General features: G+C 37.4%; 2 protein-coding genes across 9 annotated transcripts in view; both read right to left on the bottom strand.

Annotated features, from left to right (window-relative positions):
* Positions 1 to 1,800: 1,800 nt before the first annotated feature.
* Positions 1,801 to 6,132, bottom strand: c2h15orf61 (chromosome 2 C15orf61 homolog). Of its 3 annotated transcripts, none has more exons than XM_047350564.1 (3): positions 6,045 to 6,132; positions 2,816 to 3,163; positions 1,801 to 2,042 (listed from the first exon to the last, which is right to left on the bottom strand). In XM_047350564.1, exons 2-3 carry the CDS (start codon positions 3,156 to 3,158, stop codon positions 1,915 to 1,917), a joined length of 471 nt encoding a protein of 156 aa, XP_047206520.1. In that variant the 5' UTR covers positions 3,159 to 3,163; positions 6,045 to 6,132; the 3' UTR covers positions 1,801 to 1,914. The 3 variants fall into 3 exon arrangements, with proteins under 3 accessions (XP_047206520.1, XP_047206524.1, XP_047206514.1); XM_047350568.1 differs by having other exon boundaries at positions 6,028 to 6,069; XM_047350558.1 differs by lacking the exon at positions 6,045 to 6,132 and adding an exon at positions 4,325 to 4,476.
* A 1,273-nt stretch (positions 6,133 to 7,405) lies between these two features.
* Positions 7,406 to 18,206, bottom strand: part of iqch (IQ motif containing H) — a 39,352-nt gene continuing 28,551 nt past the window's right edge. For 2 of the 6 annotated variants that reach the window (XM_047350514.1, XM_047350536.1), the window contains 6 exons: positions 16,270 to 16,422; positions 12,783 to 12,905; positions 11,968 to 12,029; positions 10,999 to 11,107; positions 10,691 to 10,775; positions 7,406 to 8,390 (listed from right to left, as the gene is read on the bottom strand). In XM_047350514.1, the coding sequence (XP_047206470.1) occupies positions 10,695 to 10,775; positions 10,999 to 11,107; positions 11,968 to 12,029; positions 12,783 to 12,905; positions 16,270 to 16,422 (528 nt within the window). In that variant the 3' untranslated portion in view covers positions 7,406 to 8,390; positions 10,691 to 10,694. Of the gene's footprint in view, positions 8,391 to 10,690; positions 10,776 to 10,998; positions 11,108 to 11,967; positions 12,030 to 12,782; positions 12,906 to 14,605; positions 14,942 to 16,269; positions 16,423 to 18,206 lie in introns of those variants that run through there. The other 4 variants (XM_047350502.1, XM_047350521.1, XR_007035843.1 and 1 more) reach the window with 3 other exon arrangements.

Genomic DNA, 18,206 nt, shown 5'->3' on the forward strand with positions numbered 1-18,206 from the left:
ACTGACAATACATAAATACTGGAGATCATTGTGGAAAGACGGATTCTTCATAAAATGAAGAACATTATGGAGAACCCTGAGCATCCTCTTCATGAGACTGTCCTACAACAACAGAGTGTCTTCAGTCAGAGTCTTCTTCAGATCTGCTGTAAGACGGAGCGCTACAGGAGATCCTTCCTGCCCACAGCCATCAGCGTCTACAACGACTCTTTGAAGAAACCTTCATAATATGAGCTATAACAACATTTAATTTCCCTTTAGGATTAATAAAGTATTTTTAATTGAATTGAATTAAAATAACTTTTAATCCGTTTTATAGGGAACTTTGCTTTCCATTAGACACAGGTGTATTTTAAGCGCCTTGCTAAAGTGTTTATACCCATTAAGCTTTTCACATTTTGCCAGCACAAGACCAGTGCAAACTAGTGCTGAATTATGAAGTGGAAGCAAATTGTTTTTAATCTTTTTTGCAAATAAAAATCTGAAAAGTGTGGTGTGGATGTATATTCAGTTCTACTTTGTAGAACAATCTTTTGCTGCAGTTAGGACTGAATTTACCAACTTTGCACATCTATCGACTGAATTTGCCTATTCTTAGGAAAATACCTTAAGCTCAGTCAGATATGATTAAGAATGTTTACAAACATCAACTTTAAAGTCTTGCCTCAGATTCCCAAGTGGATATATGTCTGTACTTTGACTTGTCCATTGTACCACATGAATATGCTTTAATCTAAACCATTCAATTGCTGCTCTGGCTGTATGTTCAGAGTTCTCCTGTCAAAAGGTGGATCTAAGCTTTAGTCTCAAGTCATTTACAGCCCCTAACAGTTTTTCTTCCATGACTACCCTATATTTAGGTATAATCATCCTCCCATTAGTTTTGACCCGCTTCCCTGTCCCTGCTTAAGATGAACATTGCCACAGTATGAGGCTGCCAACTCCCTGTTTCTCTGTGGGATGCATGTTAATTTTTCCTGCACACAGTTTAACATTTAGGCAATAAAGTTTACATTCGGTTTCATGTATAACCAGAGAACCTTCATCCACATAATTACTATCTCTTATTGCTTGTGGCAAACTTTAAACATTTCTTTCAATAGCAGCTTTCCTCTTGCAACTCTTCCATAAAGGTCAGCTTTGTGGTGTGCACAACTGATAGCTATTCAATCAAGAGATTTTTCTCCCCTGATCTCTGCAGCTCCTCCAGAGCTACCATGGGCCTCTTGACTCCTTTGCTGATTGATGCTCTCTATGTTTGACCTGTCTTCATTATGCTGTTTGTTCACTAATGTTCTCTAACAGACCTCTGAGGCCTTCACAGAACAGCTGGATTTATACTGAGATTCATTTTAGGCAGACTCTATTTACTAATTAGGTGAGTTTACAGGCAATTGTCTGCGACTGATTTTATTTAGGGGTATCAGAGAATTTCTAAGGGTGTAAATCATTTTCTTTCAAATTTACAATAAAGATGATTTTATGTTGGTCTGTGACATGAAGTCCATTGTTTGTGGTCAAAAAGGTAAAACGTTCAAGGTGCCTGACTACATCTGACTCAAAAACCCACACAAACCACTGAGAATTATTTCTATAACTTTGCATACTTTAACATAGTATACAAAAGGTTCTTTTATTTTGAAGAAAGTAACTTTTAATGAAACTTTACAGAGAAGATAATTTTATTTAAACACCAATACTGCTGCGCATATATGTGAAGTGTAATGGACTATATGACTCCTTTGGTTCAACTTTAAATATTTAATAATTTACCATAAAACACCCGGTGCAGTCAGACGAGACCACCAGTGGCAAACAGTAAGATGGCACCTCGAGGCTCAGCAGAACAGTATCAGGAGGAGAAAATCCAGCAGCTTGGTAGACATTAATGCCTTTGAAACAACTGTAATGAACTTAGTACTGTGCACCTTCTTCTTCTTTGTACGCAAAATAAACTGAGACAGGTCCAACACTCGTCTGTACGGTTTCTGCAGCTCCTATCACCATCCAGCAGCCAATGCCATAGGCCAAACAAGGGATACCTGCAACAATGGGACACATCAATTTTCAGTTTGTGAAGTTTTCATCCAAAATACAATTCTTTACATCAGATTTCCTGCAAACTTTCAACTCTCAAATTGCTACATCTTATTCCTGTTGTTTTAATAACTATCTGGACTTTAAGTACAGTACAGTTGCCATATTTGGTTTTATTACCTTATGTCCCATAAATCTTTAAAAAGAACAAAGTGAAGGTGGCTTCCAATCCAGCACTGTTGTTAAGTGATACATACCTGCTTTTTTTTGGCAACAGCACCAATTTAGATCATTTCTGATCCAAAATCTAGAATATACCATATATACAGATTGTTTAAAGCACAGTTTGGCATATGTTGGAATGGAATTTTGTTAGTAGAATTTCAAAAATAGAAGTCATTGTTTTGCTGGGTATCTGAAACAGGCCCATTTTTGGATCAACAGTACCAATTTAAAGCCCCGACCTGAGAAGGTCTAGGGTAAAAAAGCACTGAAACAGTTTTCTTTTGTTTTAATGTGAACCTATCTGTGGTTTCTCAGTAACTCAAAAATCAAAACAAATTTTGAGTTGTGGCAAATCAAAGAAAGATCTAAATATATAACTGATGTAAAAAAAGAACTTTATCCAATTTTCTGTTTCTTTTCTTAAACATATTAAAATAGGGAAAACATTTTTCCATTCTAGGCTAAAATAACAAGAGTAAAATATACTTTTTTTTAGACCTGGCCAGACTTATCAGAACCCTGCTTCATTTATAGCCATTATGAAAATACTGACCCAAATTAATAACTTTCAGCATAGTAAAAAACTTGTCTTCAAAGTCCAGGTTCTGTTGAGGCGCTTTGGTACAATGATATTTCACAAAGGGGAAGCAGCCTGTCCTCAGTATGTGGTAATTGGATCCCTGAACTTTCCAGTTAAAGTTGGACAGGCCAAACTGGTCGTTGTGGATGGAGCTGTAGCGCACACAAAATGAAGTCCAGGGTGGGAGTCTGCGCTGCTGCAGGTGGCAGGTCAACACCTCTGAAGCTGCTGGACATGGACCTGTTTTACCGAATCTGCTCGGAAACAGAGCGATCTGCAGAAAGATGCTGTGTATCCTCCGCAAAAACTCCTTCATGACGTCTGTAATAAGAACAAGCAGTCATCTTAGCTTTTACAACGCTAAGCTTAGCATCCAATTCGCAGAGTCTGATTCAACATTTGTCTATTTATGGACTCTGGACTACCTCTGGACTGCTACAGTTTGAAATCTAAAACACCTGGAATGGCCAAACTACAATTCAATTATTGTGAACTGATTATGGATCATCCAAACACATTTTGTGATTCAAGAAACCTTTAATTTGTGAAAATTAAAAACAGGTCAAGTCTAAGACACCTTACCTATGGGAAGAAACTTGTGCCATCAGAAACTGAATTTGAATTGCTCTGACTGAATTTGTATTTGTGTAATTTGAAATTAAATGCATTGGTGTGAAAATGAATTTCACTAAACTGAAACTGAATTTAATGGTTTGTAACTGAATTCATTTGCTTTTAAAATGTATTTCGTTGTATTAAAAATTCAGTTTGACTACTTTCACTTTCAGGTCTGTAATTCAATTTCAGTTCCAAAATTCAGTTTTTTTTTGTGTCACACATCCGGGTCCTTGAGGATAGCCACAGATTAATCAAACACAGTTTCATCGATTTACGTTTCACATCAGGTTAAACTTCCTTTAAGGCATGTTGAGCTGGAGCAGTGCAGCATTCTCTTGCCCTTACCTCAGCGTAACTTATGTTGCCTAGCAACCGTGTTAGCGTGAAGCCGAACAAATGAAGCCTGAAGGTTAATATCCGCTGTAAATGACTACATGGTTTTTATTTACCCTTTAACATATTGCTGATGGCTTATAATGCTGTGTTGTTTTAAAATGTTATGGTTTTTTTTTTTATCTTGTTCATTATTCAGCCATTTAAAATGTTGAAAATATTTTTAGTTTTCATAGATATAAAAATCTAACACTATACATAAAAGACATTGATGACAAATGCCAACTGTTTAATTTATTTGTAAAGCTTTCAACAACTTAAACACTAACATATTAACTTTAGGAACAAAGTTTGAATCAGTTTATTTGCAGAGCATAATAATAATTATTATAATAAATAAACCAAACAACATGAAATTAAGATTTCATCTGACTGAATTATATCTGTTTAACTTCTACCCATTGGGGAAACCCAGCGGGATTTTGAAAACAATGTGCCGGGAGTCAGCTGTTCTCTCGGGGTTTAGCTCACCTCAACCACCCGGTCAGCTGACAGCTGGTGAGGCGAGCGGCTGTTGGGGCAGCGGACGAACACATCGCTGCATTTCTGTAATTAAGCGATTTCTTGATAAACTGATCAGATATTTTAGGTTTACACAACTACATTCTCGTCTAAAAACATTGTAAAAGTTCAGTTGTTTAACAGAATGCGCAATATATCCAATTTTATTCACAGCTTTTTTCTGTCCACCGTCCTTTGCTACTTCCGTTTGAACAATGTACTTCGACCCGCAATGAATCATGGGACAGGGTGGGCCACGGAAGATACACCTCCTTCAAATCTGGGGATAAGAAAGACGCATTTGTTGGAACCTTGGAGATTGGACAGCATTCGTCGCCTCATCCAGGACGTTATCGGCCTAAAAATGCGTCCTTCAAAGGATGCAGTCCTGAATTTGGACACAGCAATAGTGAATGACATCCGTGAATCAGTAAATCTGTGTTTGATTAATCTGTGGCTTCAAGAACCCGGATGTGTGACACAAAAAACTGAATTTTGGAACTGAAACTGAATTTCAGACCTGAAAGTGAAAGTAATCAAACTGAATTTTCAATACAAAGCAAAGCAATTTTCAAAGCAAACAAGTTCAGTTTTAAACCATTATATTCAGTTTCAGTTTAGTGAAATTCATTTTCAAACCAATGCATTTAATTTCAAATTACACAAATACAGATTCAGTCGGAGCAATTCAAAATCAGTTTCTGATGTCACATGTTTCCTCCCATATCTTACAGACATGCAGCTTGAAAATGGCCAAAAAAAAAAAAAAAAAAAGACTGGTCAAACTTGCACAGTATTAGTTTTTAACCAATTGCAGACTCTATAAAACATAGTTTGGGATTTGTTTAATCTTTATTCAAGTTTACAAAAACTCAAAAAGGTGCATTTAATGCTTCGCTATCGTAATCTCCATTAAAAAAAATTCACAAATCATTAACTGTTTTATAAAATCATTTTGTTCAGCTTTTATCTAATTAGACGGTGTTTTTCTTTTAAGATGGCTTAGACGCATTCTAAGGTCTTGAAGAAACTAAAATAGCCTAAAAATAAAAAAAAATCACCCTTTTATGTTTTCACAAACTGTGATTTATAGATTTATGTAATGAGTGTAAAATAGTCCAAACTAAGTTGTTCCATTTAAATTATTTCGAACTAGGACGAAACAGTTGACAAAAGAGGCCAATATGGGGAAGACAACCGCGTTGTCCTCAACGCACAGAAGATAAAGGAGCTTTTAGTGGACTTTAGGAAGAGACCCCAGCACTATCAAACAGGGAACGGAGGTAGAGGGGGGCCGACTGCTGCAACTTCCTCTGGCTTCACCTCTCCAACAACCTGAGCAGGACTACAGTGACTACTACTACTGAAGAAAGCCCAGGGGTGCCTGCACTTCGTACGGCTGCTGAGGAAGGCAGGCTCAGAGGGCAACCTCTGACTGTGGCGTAAGGAGGGCTGGTCGAGAGCATCCTCACCAGTGGCATCACCGTTTAGTTTGGGAACGCTACCCAGACTGAGAAGAAGGCTCTGCAGCTGCAGAGCTGACGACTTGTATCGGGAGGGCATGCAGCACAACAGCCCATAATTCAAATGCCGAATCGGAAGCTAACCTGAGCATGATTTATCCAGAACACAATCTGCCAGATTAGTGACTGATGTAAAGTTGCTGAACTAACATTTAGAGACTGCTCACCATGACAGCGCCTGACTCCTGTAGCTTAGCTGTCCTCATCCTAAGCCGGTTCTTCGTTCAAATGTGTCCGGTCAGAAACACAGCGCGGCGAATATAGTTCTCGTCCGGAGCCTCACAAATGAGGGATGGACTACTACAGTTTAGCACATTATTTAGATTTACATTTAATTTCATTTAACCAATATGTTGTTTCCGATACGAAACAAGATAGACATAAACCAAAAGTTTATACAATAATGTACACCTACCATCAATTTTAAAATAAAAATATATATTTTATGTTTTATATACGTTTTCTATAACCATTTATACTACTTTCATTAATCAGTAGGGAAAACTTTATTGGTGCAAAATGAGATTTGTGTTTTATAACACTGAATTCTATTACTGTTGAATTCATGTGAGTAGTGTCTATTAGTAGCAACTATATTTTCTTTGTTTTACATATACCAGGCAGAGTGCTACATCCAGACTGTTGGGTCAGAGTATGTGCAGCTGTGTTCTGGCATGGTTCCACTGGTATTTTGATGATTTATCTGTGGTCATGACCTTCAGATCTTTTAGGGTGCAAGCCATCCTTACCATCGCCCAAATCTCTACTACCCTCTACAGATTTTCTATCAGATTCTGGCTGCCTACTCCAAAATCACAATATTTCCAGTTAGAACAAAATCGGAATATTTTTTTAAACCTAAATCTGATATAATAAATGATATGTTTTATGACCTATCACTTCGTAATCTAAATAACACAGAAGCCTTCTATATCACAATATGAAGTGCATATTTTGTAAGCCATTTAATTGCTATTTGCCATTGTTTCAACAAAATTTTGGATTTTTACGCTGTTCAAACTACCATCTTAGTTATTTTTCATGTTCTTACACACACATTTAGCTAAATGCAAAAACTCATGTGAATATTTTTTTCCTGGAACAGAACTGGCTTTCACCACTGTCAATATGGTGTTTAATAAGGTTGAGATTAGGACCAAGTTTAATATTCATCTTCTATATACATTCCCAAACCATTCTGGATATGTGTTTGGGACTAGCGTCCAGTTGGAACACCAAATTGTGTGTCCGGCAAACGTTTTATTGTCCAGCTGCTCACTTGTCCATGTGGACATCTGCATATTTCAGTTGAGCTGATAGTTATCGGCTTTGCAACAGAGGCTTATTTATTGGTCAGCAACTTCTCTATCCATGGCGGTAGATATGCATGAACAGTGCAATTTAGGTTAAAGCTCTGTTTTTAACTTTCAGCTCCAGCTTTTCACATAAAAAGGTACTTGAATAAAAATATAATTATATTACAAACTTTCTGACATATTTATTTGCATTTTATACATGCATAAAATCCAGAAACAATTAACCATTCAAAACGAGGAACAATAAGGAAGCCAGTAAAATAGCAGTCAGTTTGAATGTCTCGTTCATTTGCAGTAATAAAAAAGTTAAGAAATACACATCTTCATGGTTCACCACAGATTTGGAACTTATTTTTAATTGTCTACTTACAGAAAGTGCCCTTGGAGAATAACATTGAGACTGTACCAATCACTTTTTCGCTCACTAACCAAAGTAATTTGTTTTCTCTTAAACGGTGCAGAAAAAAAAGATTACTAAATATCATTATCTGTCTATCAAACTAGCATCGCTATTCATCATCACCTACTATGAAATCTATCTACTCTAGCAATACATTCACTGAATGTAATCTGAAGTTTCCAAAACCAATTGATGTTGTACAGCAGCCTTCAAAAAATCTCCAGGCCTCTGTTAAAGCAAATGGCTATTGATATTTAAAAAAAAAAAAAAAATGACACAATGATACATAGTTTCAAAACTTTACATGTATAATGAGACAGTTTACATAAAAAAAAAAAAAAAACAGAATTGACTGGAAAATGTAAAAATAATTAAAAAGCAACAATAACCTAGTTGTGCACACCATTAATCTGATACTTATTTGAATCACCCTTTGATTCAGTTTCAGCATTCAGTCTTCTTGAGTTCACCTCTGTCATGAGGTACAGTCGAATATGATAACCCTGAAACAAGGTTTCTGTCTCCTACTTGAATTCTTCTGATTTTCCACATTTGCATCCTTTAGCTGAAGTTGTAGTTTGTAGAAACGCTACAAAAGATCGAAGTGACCTAATTCTTCAAAGGTATCAGTCAGGAGAATGTCACAAGAAGTTCCACAATGTTATTTATATACCATGGCACAAGAAGACATTCTCTAATAAATAAAGATACTGTTAAACAACCTGGGCATTACCAAAATTGGTAGGACTGGTAGGAAAAGTGCTTGTATTTTCCATCCTCTAGGCTAAGGAATAGGCCTGCAAGACAAAAATACTTTTCTGTCAAAGAAAACATCCAGGACTAGAGAAAATCCCCCAAAACCCTGTTGAAGAATGTACACTGCTCAAAAAAATAAAGGGAACACTCAAATAACACATCCTAGATCTGAATGAATGAAATATTCTCATTGAATACTTTGTTCTGTACAAAGTTGAAAATGCTGACAACAAAATCACACAAAAATCATCAATGGAAATCAAATTTATTAACCAATGGAGGCCTGGATTTGGAGTCACACACAAAATTAAAGTGGAAAAACACACTACAGGCTGATCCAACTTTGATGTAATGTCCTTAAAACAAGTCAAAATGAGGCTCAGTATTGTGTGTGGCCTCCACGTGTCTGTATGACCTCCCTACAACGCCTGGGCATGCTCCTGATGAGACGGCAGATGGTCTCCTGAGGGATCTCCTCCCAGACCTGGACTAAAGCATCCAACTCCTGGACAGTCTGTGGTGCAACGTGACGTCGGTGGATGGAGCGAGACATGATGTCCCAGATGTGCTCAATCGGATTCAGGTCTGGGGAACGGGTGGGTCAGTCCATAGCTTCAATGTCTTCATCTTGCAGGAACTGCTGACACACTCCAGCCACATGAGGTCTAGCATCGTCCTGCATTAGGAGGAACCCAGGGCCAACCTCACCAGCATATGGTCTCGCAAGGGGTCTGAGGATCTCATCTTGGTACCTAATGGCAGTCGGGCTGCCATTCAAAGAAATGCCACCCCACACCATTACTGACCCACTGTCAAACCAGTCACACTGAAGGATGTTGCAGGCAGCAGATCGCTCTCCACGGTGTCTCCAAACTCTGTCACGTCTGTCACATGTGCTCAGTGTGAACCTGCTTTCTTCTGTGAAGAGTACAGGGCCTCAGTGGCGAATTTGCCAATCCTGTTGTTCTCTGGCAAATGCCAAGTGTCCTGCACGGTGTTGGGTTGTGAGCACAACCCCCATTTGTGGACGTCAGGCCCTCATACCATCCTCATGGAGTCGGTTTCTAACCGTTTGTGCAGACACATGCACATTTGTGGCCTGCTGGAGGTCATTTTGCAGGGCTCTGGCAGTGCTCCTCCTGTTCCTCCTTGCACAAAGGCGGAGGTAGTGGTCCTGATGCTGGGCTGTTGCCCTCCTACGGCCTCCTCCACGTCTCCTGGTGTACTGGCCTGTCTCCTGGTAGAGCCTCCAGGCTCTGGACTCTACGCTGACAGACACAGCAAACCTTCTTGCCACAGCTCACATTGATGTGCCATCCTGGATGAGCTGCACTACCTGAGCCACTTGTGTGGGTTGTAGAGTCCGTCTCATGCTACCATGAGTGTAAAAGCACCACCAACATTCAAAAGTGACCAAAACATCAGTCAGAAAGCATAGGTACTGAGACGTGGTCTGTGGTCCCCACCTGCAGAACCACTCCTTTATTGAGTGTCTTGTTAATCACCAAAGATTTCCCCCTGTTGTCTTTTCCATTTGCACAACAGCTGTGAAATTGATTGTCAATCAGTGTTGCTTCCTAAGTGGACAGTTTGATTTCACAGAAGTTTGATTTACTTGGAGTTATTTGGGCTGTTCAAGTGTTCCCTTTATTTTTTTGAGCAGTGTATTATGGTCTTCACAGCACACTGTAGTTTAGTTTTTATCATAGTATTTTGAATGAGTGTATTTCAGTTTTAGTCACATTTTAGTCATTTGTACAGTTTTTATTTTGTCTAGTTTTAGTCGACTAAATCTTACCACATTTCAGTCACATTGATTTATTGTAAATGTAGTAAAGTGTGAAGACACAGAGGACTGCGTTTTCAGATCATCTTTAAGGAGATTAATGTATTTATAGCTATGTAAAGTGTTTTTCCAAGGATGAAATGGAGTTAAAGTTATATTGTGTAACACGACAATATAGATGAACTTAAAACAATATTATTTGAATTTGTCTTTTCAATATAGTTTTGAAAACCAAAAATCCTTAATAAGATACTCAGATTTTCAGATTTAAATATATTGCATATTCAACATTGCCAGAATTAGTTTTTGTCTGCTAAAAAGTTTCCTTGATTTTCAGTTAAATTTATAAATGTAAACATGTTTAAATGATTTATCATGATGTCATTTTAACAGGGTTGTGTACAGTTTGGACTGTATATACGTAAATATATTGATTTCTTTGTAGAAACTCAGTATAAATTTCTTCTCCATAGATATTCAGACAGTTGACGCAAAACCCCAACATGTGACAGATTCATATTCAGATGTTTATTCATAAACCTGTGCTCTATTAACCTGTTTAAGCAGCAGGTTTGTCCTTCAGCTGGTTCTTGTTCTGAATAATCATCTGCAACACATCTTCAACGGTTCTGATCAGCTCCTACATAAAAACAAAGTCCACAAAAATTAAAAAAGTACCAAACATTTTGTAATTAATTCACTATCCTACAGCCAAAAATGTATGAGTAACAGTGTTCTAGATATCAAGTTGATGAATATTAATTATTTACACTTTATTAAACAGACACATTCCAGCTGACAGGCTTTAACAGATTATGAAGGTTTCATGATGAGGGGAAATCGTTAAGTCATTAACATGGTACCTTGAAATTGGTTTCTCCTTGCTTTTTAGAGGATGATATTTCCTGATGAATGACTGACAAATTCTGAGCAAAGGTCACCAGAGCTCCCTGGAGATCCTCTGAGATCGTTCTATTAACAACATTCCAAACAAACGAGTTTACTAATGATCCCCTTGTTGCCTGCTAAGAAACAATCACCTTGTTCATTTGATGGTTGTGGGTAAATGAAACTTTCAGCAGATAGCATCTTCGGTCTATAGGGGGATGAGCACAGCTTGATTTAACTGTTCCAGCACTGTGCAAGCTAACGGATTACTGTGATAAATATGTTGAATAACCCTCTGGCTAACAACCTGTGGAGTTTCTGATTTTTACAAAACCAGAGGTGGTATCTTAATCTTGTAAAGAATTGTTTTTTACATTCAGTCTCGGCAAACTAATCACCTTCCTAAAATTCTTCAGGGCTTTGCTGTTCTAATGAAGTGAAATTCCAGGTTTCTAACCTATGCTTGCTTCCATAAAGAGAACAGCTGTAAATTAAATAAGACACAACAACAACAACTAGTTTTGCCTTTTAGTTAATACTTTTCTTTAACATGATTTGAAATGTTGTTAACGTGATATTTGAATCTTTTTAAAAGGGGTCTTCCGTGAAGAGGTTTTGAAAGATAAATATATTTTAACACCTTTGTGTTTGCAACAGATGATCATTCTGGCCAGATATGACAGTTTAGGACAATTTTGTCTCTGATGCCCTTGGCTGAAAACCAAACTTCTGTTTCATTCAATCTGACGATGCCAACACAGTTACTGCAGGAAGGTATCATAACTCCACTTCAAAAATGTAGTTATCCCTTTAAGGGTAAAACTCATTACTGCCAATGAAGGGTTGGAGCACCTTTCCTGTATACTTTTCAAGCATTTGCAAAGACGTTTCTGTTTGAATTTCCAAGTTTTGCCACCACTCAGTTATTCAAAACTGATACTCACATCATTCCAATGCTGCATCGCTCACTAGTGTCATAGAGAGCAAAAACAGTGCCTTGCTTTTGCTGAAAAGAAATTTCACAAACATGCAGTTAAAAGTAGATCCTAGACACACACAATGGATGGTTAACACCAAAGTCCTGAGTTAGAGATAAACAATGTTTTTTTTTTTTTTTTACATTTTACTTAAGCACAATTTTCAGGTTTTACTAAGTAGAGTGGTATATGAGCATGTAAGGAACTATTATAAACATATAATTACAATATTTAATATTTCTTATATTTTGTTGCATACAAACATTGTAGCAATATGTCCACTAACAAAGGTTGTAGAGTTCTGTGTGTGTTAATCATTAAATAAGATACAAACCATCAGAAGTGGAAATTAACATTTTATTACTGCAGCATTACTATGTTTTATATGTTCAGCAGCCATATTGGATAATGGGGTAAGACTGGGTCAGTAACCTATAACTTTCCAGGTCAGAAATCCAACTTGAGGGTTGCTTTCTAGCTGATTTTGTTGTTTTTGCAAAAGGAAAGTCTGACTTCTGAGTGCAGTTTTAAACACATTTTTCTTTATTTCCCTACTGTGACAGTAGCAATAAACTGTGGACCAAACAACTTCTAACTTTATTTTTTTTTTTCATTTACTCACAGTGTGTTATGCATTTGTCTTTTAATATACAATTTTAAATCTAAAAACTGAAGATGTTTAAAGCTAGAAACAGCTAATGTAGCGGGAAGATGCTGTTATCAATAAGGTTCACCATAACTTGTAGTTTTTAAAAACAAAACACACAAAACTTTAATTTTACCTTCTTGTTAAATTCAATTCCATGAACTTTGCACACCTTAAGGAACACATTGTGGTACAACATCGAAAGGTTAGAATGAAACAAGTGGATCCCAATGACTGCATAGCGAGTGACCACCGGATGCTGTTGAAAGAAAAAGAACAACAAGAATGAAGCATACAGGGCTGCTTCATTTGTTATGTCATATAGATCTAAAAAACAAATTAGAAGATTGCATGTTTGTTTATTTGGAAAATACTGATTATGTAGAATATGGTCCGGAGGCACGGGACAGGTCACCAGACCAACACAGACAGGACAAACAACCACACACAGACTCATTCACGCCTACGTGCAATTTAGAGAAACCAATTAACCTAACATCATGTTTTTGGACTGTGGGAGGAAGCCAGAGTACCCAGAGAGAACCCACGCATGCACGGGGAGAACATGCAATCTCTATGCAGAAAGATCCCCGGCCGGGAGTCGAACCCAGGACCTTCTTGCTGCAAGGCACCAGTGCTACCCACTGCGCCACTAAGGACAGAAGTAGCAACGGTCATATCTTTAGACAAGCAAACTGCAGAGCGAGTTGCTTAAGAAACCAGTATGACTACTTGGACAAAAAAAGACTCTTCACCACCCTGCATCCAGAGTCTCCATGGTAACCAACAGCTGGATTAACCAATGTGTGGCAGTAGTCCTCGCCGCTTCCATTGCTGTATCAAGTATTAAGATATGCACCACATGGTCAGGATGTAGGATTTGTAGGAGACATACTGCTTTGCTCTCTGAGCAGAAGACTATTACCTGCCAGCTCTCCCGTTCAGCTGCATTTAGAAACGTTGCTATGGAGACAGTCAAAAACAAAAAGCTTGCAGTTTTTTACTTGCTGGTGTACATGCTGCATATGTACTTCCAACTTTAAATAATGCATTGTGTCTTTCAAGCCATCATTGTTGCCAGTGTAGTGACTTTGCTGATATTTTTGTGAGTTGCAGACCTCTAGTGAATAAATTTCAGAAAAGTAACAGGTGGCAAATCTAGTGACATATTCAGTTTTTCTGGGGGACATTTAGAGAACTTCTGGGCCTCTACCCTGTCTGACAGGACTCACAGATGGCTACGATCTAGTGCAGCAGTCTCACCAAGCTGCTGTGAGAGCCCGCATCACCCTCTGTGTCCAGGCTGCTAATGGCGAATACGCAAAGCCGCCACTTGCTGATCCCCGTAAAGTCGAGGAGTGATGTAAATTTTACATTTTCTTTGTCTAAAATAAATCACTGCAATTCTATTGCCTGTTTTTGGTCCATTTAGACTGTTAATGCACACTATCGGTCAAAAGTTTTAGATACTCTTTCTCACTTACTGGGTCTCCTTATTTTCATGACTATTTAAATTGCAGATTCTCACCAAAGGCATCAAAACTATGAATGAACACACATGGAATTATATAGTAAACAAAAAGTGTGAAATAACATTTTTATATTTTAGATTCTTCAAAATAGCCACCCTTTGCTTTGATGACTGCTTTGCTCTCTTGGTGTTCTCTCCATGAGCTTCATGAGGTGGTCGCCTGAAATGGTTTTCCAAAGAGTGTTGAAAGAACTTTCCAGACCATCATTAAGAGACGGCCAAAGGTTAATATTTCAGTCATCACAGCAAATGGTGGCTACTTTAAGGATTCTAAAATATAACATATAACATATTTAAAGCTCTTTTACAATTTTTGTTTTGCTACATAATTTCATATTTGTTCATTCACAGTCTTGCAGCCTTCAGTGAGAATCTACGCAAAATTTAAATAGTCATAAACAAAGAAAACCATTAAATGAGAAAGGGGTTCTAAATCTTTTGACTGGTAGTGTATATCATACACAAAAATGTGAAAAAACTTTTTTGTTAAAATGGGAATTCAAGAAGGTTCCCAAGTGGTGAACAGGATTAGAAACTAAACCAGACACAGAAAAATGAAACAAAAAATAGGTTATTAAATAAAAAAAATCTAAAATATTTTTTTTGTAGTTCTTATACTTAGGATGTGTTTTTTTTACTCACTTATTGTCCCTCCCATGATGTTGTTCCTCTCTTCTACAGCATCCAAGCAGATGGCAAAATTTGCAGATTTGGTGCTGACACACTTTGGCAACTTTAAGCACAGCCAAATGCTACTTTCCTTACTAGGAAGTTGTCAACAGCGCAGAGGACAAACATTAGCAGGAAAATGCGAGGAGTATTTGTTTTATGACGGCTAGCTCTAAGCCTTGATGGACTGACAGATCTGCTGCTCAGCCTGGGTTTGTAACCCATGGACCTGAAAGGTTTATTTTCCTGAAGCAAGGGAGTTGCTGCAGTCGTCTGATAGCTATTCTCAAAATTTCATATTGAACAACAGAGAAAAATACTAGCTTTATATTTTCATTTGATAACGACCAAATAAAAAATTGTATGTTTTAGTGTTCTACGGAATTATGTTAAAAAGGTTTTGATTTGTGTTTTATCAAAAAAGTTCAAAGCGTCGAATCTTTCCATTATGGTGCTGAGTTTCTGTTTAAGATCAGTGACCCTGATGGGTAAAAGGCAAGTGAGGGATCAACATTTGGGCCTTTCTTAATTAACTATAGGGAAAGACAGTTAGATCTAATGCATTAGCCTAGATGTTAGACTCTAAGGAAAGACCATTCAGTTTCAGAGAATGAGAATGCACAACTGCATGCTCAATAAACACAAAACATATTACTAAAACAGAAAGATTCTAATCATAAGTAATGCTGGAGAGGTTGATTACTTAAAAATGTCAAGGCTTAGGAGGATAAAATGTTGCCCATTCTCAGCTACCTTTGGGACACACAGAGAGCAGGTCTGGGCCTTAGAGAGCCCAGGAGATATAGCCCATAACTCGCTGTGAAGGCTGTGTGTTTGCACTTGTCAAAGCCAGGGTCCTTACACAACAATAAAAGTGTCCAACGGGGACTTAATTGTGTTTGTAATATGCAGGTCCCTAATGATGGCCACTATTGAAGCCATTAACAGCAGCAGTGGCTCAACTGCTGCAGTGAAGCACCAGGCCACCAGCTAAATGAATGTTTGATAAAATAATACAAGTCGCAGATTAACAAGCGTAAACTCAGGCATACTGCTAATAAAAGAACTCTATTGTTTAACTCCTGGCACCAGGTTGATGAAGTGTTCAAGCATGCATAATGAAAATGGTATGAATTATTAATGTGTTGATTATTTAGGCTCATCTATCAAAATGATAATGATTTCGGCACTTTAACACTCACTGACTTCAGTTTGTATTTACAGTTTTTAGCTGTATTTTCTAAAAGTAAAGATTCAAAACTGACCTCTTATTGTAGTTACTGTAGCAGTGAAAGTGCTTGTATGACTCGTGCTAATTAGGGATAAGGTGGTTTTTGTTCTATTTAGAGAAATAAAACTTAAAAAATATAAATTTTAGTTATCAAAATCAAAGTGTTGGTTTATATTATAAAAACGGTCATACCTCTGCGGCAGCCTGCTGTTCAAAGCATTTCCCTTTGACCGGCACTTCTAAACAGCCTGTGTGCCAGTTTAACGTTCCTCCAGTCGTCATTAGTAGCATCTGGGTCATGGCAAGCTGGTCACTGTACACAATGTCCAGGTTAAAAGCCCATACCTGTGAAAAAAACCATTATAAACTTTGTGTGAAAGAAGAGGGAAAGAGACAACATTCTCATAAATAACTTTGTTTTTAACATTGAGAGAGCGCTAAAAGAACAGCCTGGGCAGCTCTGTGGGTCTAATATGTTTAGGTTACTCAGTTATATGGTGACACGAGCACAACATAGAGCCTTTCCTTCATGTGTGGATTGAGTCTGCCCTGGGCGGTTTGCCTAGCTCAGGTCTGATGAGAACTAAAGTTCAGATATGTATAGTAAATGGCATCATTATAAGTATATTAAGGGGTCAGGTATGGGCGTAGCATTCTACTTAAACAGGGGTAACTTTGCAGATAATAACCTAATAGCTAGGCCCTTTATTCAAAAGTGGCAAATAAATCACCAGTGAAGGAGTTGTTAATAACTAAGTGGCACTCGGCTGCCTCCTTTAGCTGTTCCTATTTGTCAAAGTAAGCGCTCTTGCCACTGGATGCAAATTGCAGCTTGTTTGAAACTACAGTAAACTGAGCTTCTCTTCTCTGTACCAGAATGGAAACATACGTATCTGAAAGTTTCCACCTTATTCTAAATTATTGTAAAACAAAGAGAACAGTCGAAAATTATTTTAGAATCAGATTTTTCAAAATGTTTTCCTTTAAGTAAAATTAATCCTAGATACTTGTTGCAATTCAAATAATAATTAAATTTCAGTTGAATAAACAATAAACAAAAATCTGTAGAGACAAAAAAAGTAACAAAAACAAAAAGTAAAATAATTTTTTTATTAATGAAAGAATGAAAAATAATAATATAAATCTAAATGTGATTTTTAAAATATGATAAAGACAATGACAGAATCCATTTAATCACATTTCTAAAGCAAAGTTCTGCATTTATCGATATTTTTATAGTTATGTAAAAAATCTTTGCAAAGTAATAAAAAGTGTGATTTGCAGCTTGCAGAGGTCTTTACTGAAATCTCTAAATTTACTCCAATTTTACATAAAAACTACACTTGCAGGAAGATAAACTGCCTTCAGCTTCCCTTACTGTAGGAGGCACAGAAGCCACAACTTGCTTTGATGCATGCCTGCTTGAATCAGACTGTTATACGGGGCCCTGTGTGATGGACACACAACACCGAGCCATTCACTCAACTCCCTAAAACTCATATTCCTGCGTCCCATTGTCGCTCTCAACAAAGCCGCGGGAAATGTAAGCCTGGATTGTACGTGTTTTCTATTGCCTTGCATTTTCATTAAAAACCTCGATGCTGCAGCTGTGGCCCCGTGTTCCACAATGTGTGCTCAGACTGCAAGGGCAAACATATGTGACCCACTTCTTCCCATCAAATAAAGTAGGCAGCTTTTAGCAACAGGTTTGAATCTAAATTGATGTTTAAATCCAGACAGTTTTGCCCATGTGGCGCCCCTCAGTCTGAGCTTTGTCTGTGTATGTCTGGAGATGGTCAAGAATTTGCCATTAAAGTTCCTGGATCTATTGAAGCATGCGCCGTTTTATTATTATTTATGCGGTCTTCAAATCCTTTACAGTTGGGTCAACATTAGAGATAAAAATGATGTTTTCAGCCATCCTGGAGAAGGAAAGGGGTAGCTCATGTCACGTCTAAATTGAAGACCGACATTTTTTTCTTAGAAATTGAAAACAAAAGATCATTATGATTATGATGATGATAAACAATAAAAACAATATACAATTAAATATTTGTACAGTTCAATGAAATGACAAATGTGGTCAAATCTACAGGCTATGTAACATGATTTGTGTCTGAAATACAAAA

The sequence above is a fragment of the Girardinichthys multiradiatus genome, chromosome 2, assembly GCF_021462225.1.
Source record: "Girardinichthys multiradiatus isolate DD_20200921_A chromosome 2, DD_fGirMul_XY1, whole genome shotgun sequence".
Lineage (NCBI taxonomy): Eukaryota > Metazoa > Chordata > Actinopteri > Cyprinodontiformes > Goodeidae > Girardinichthys > Girardinichthys multiradiatus.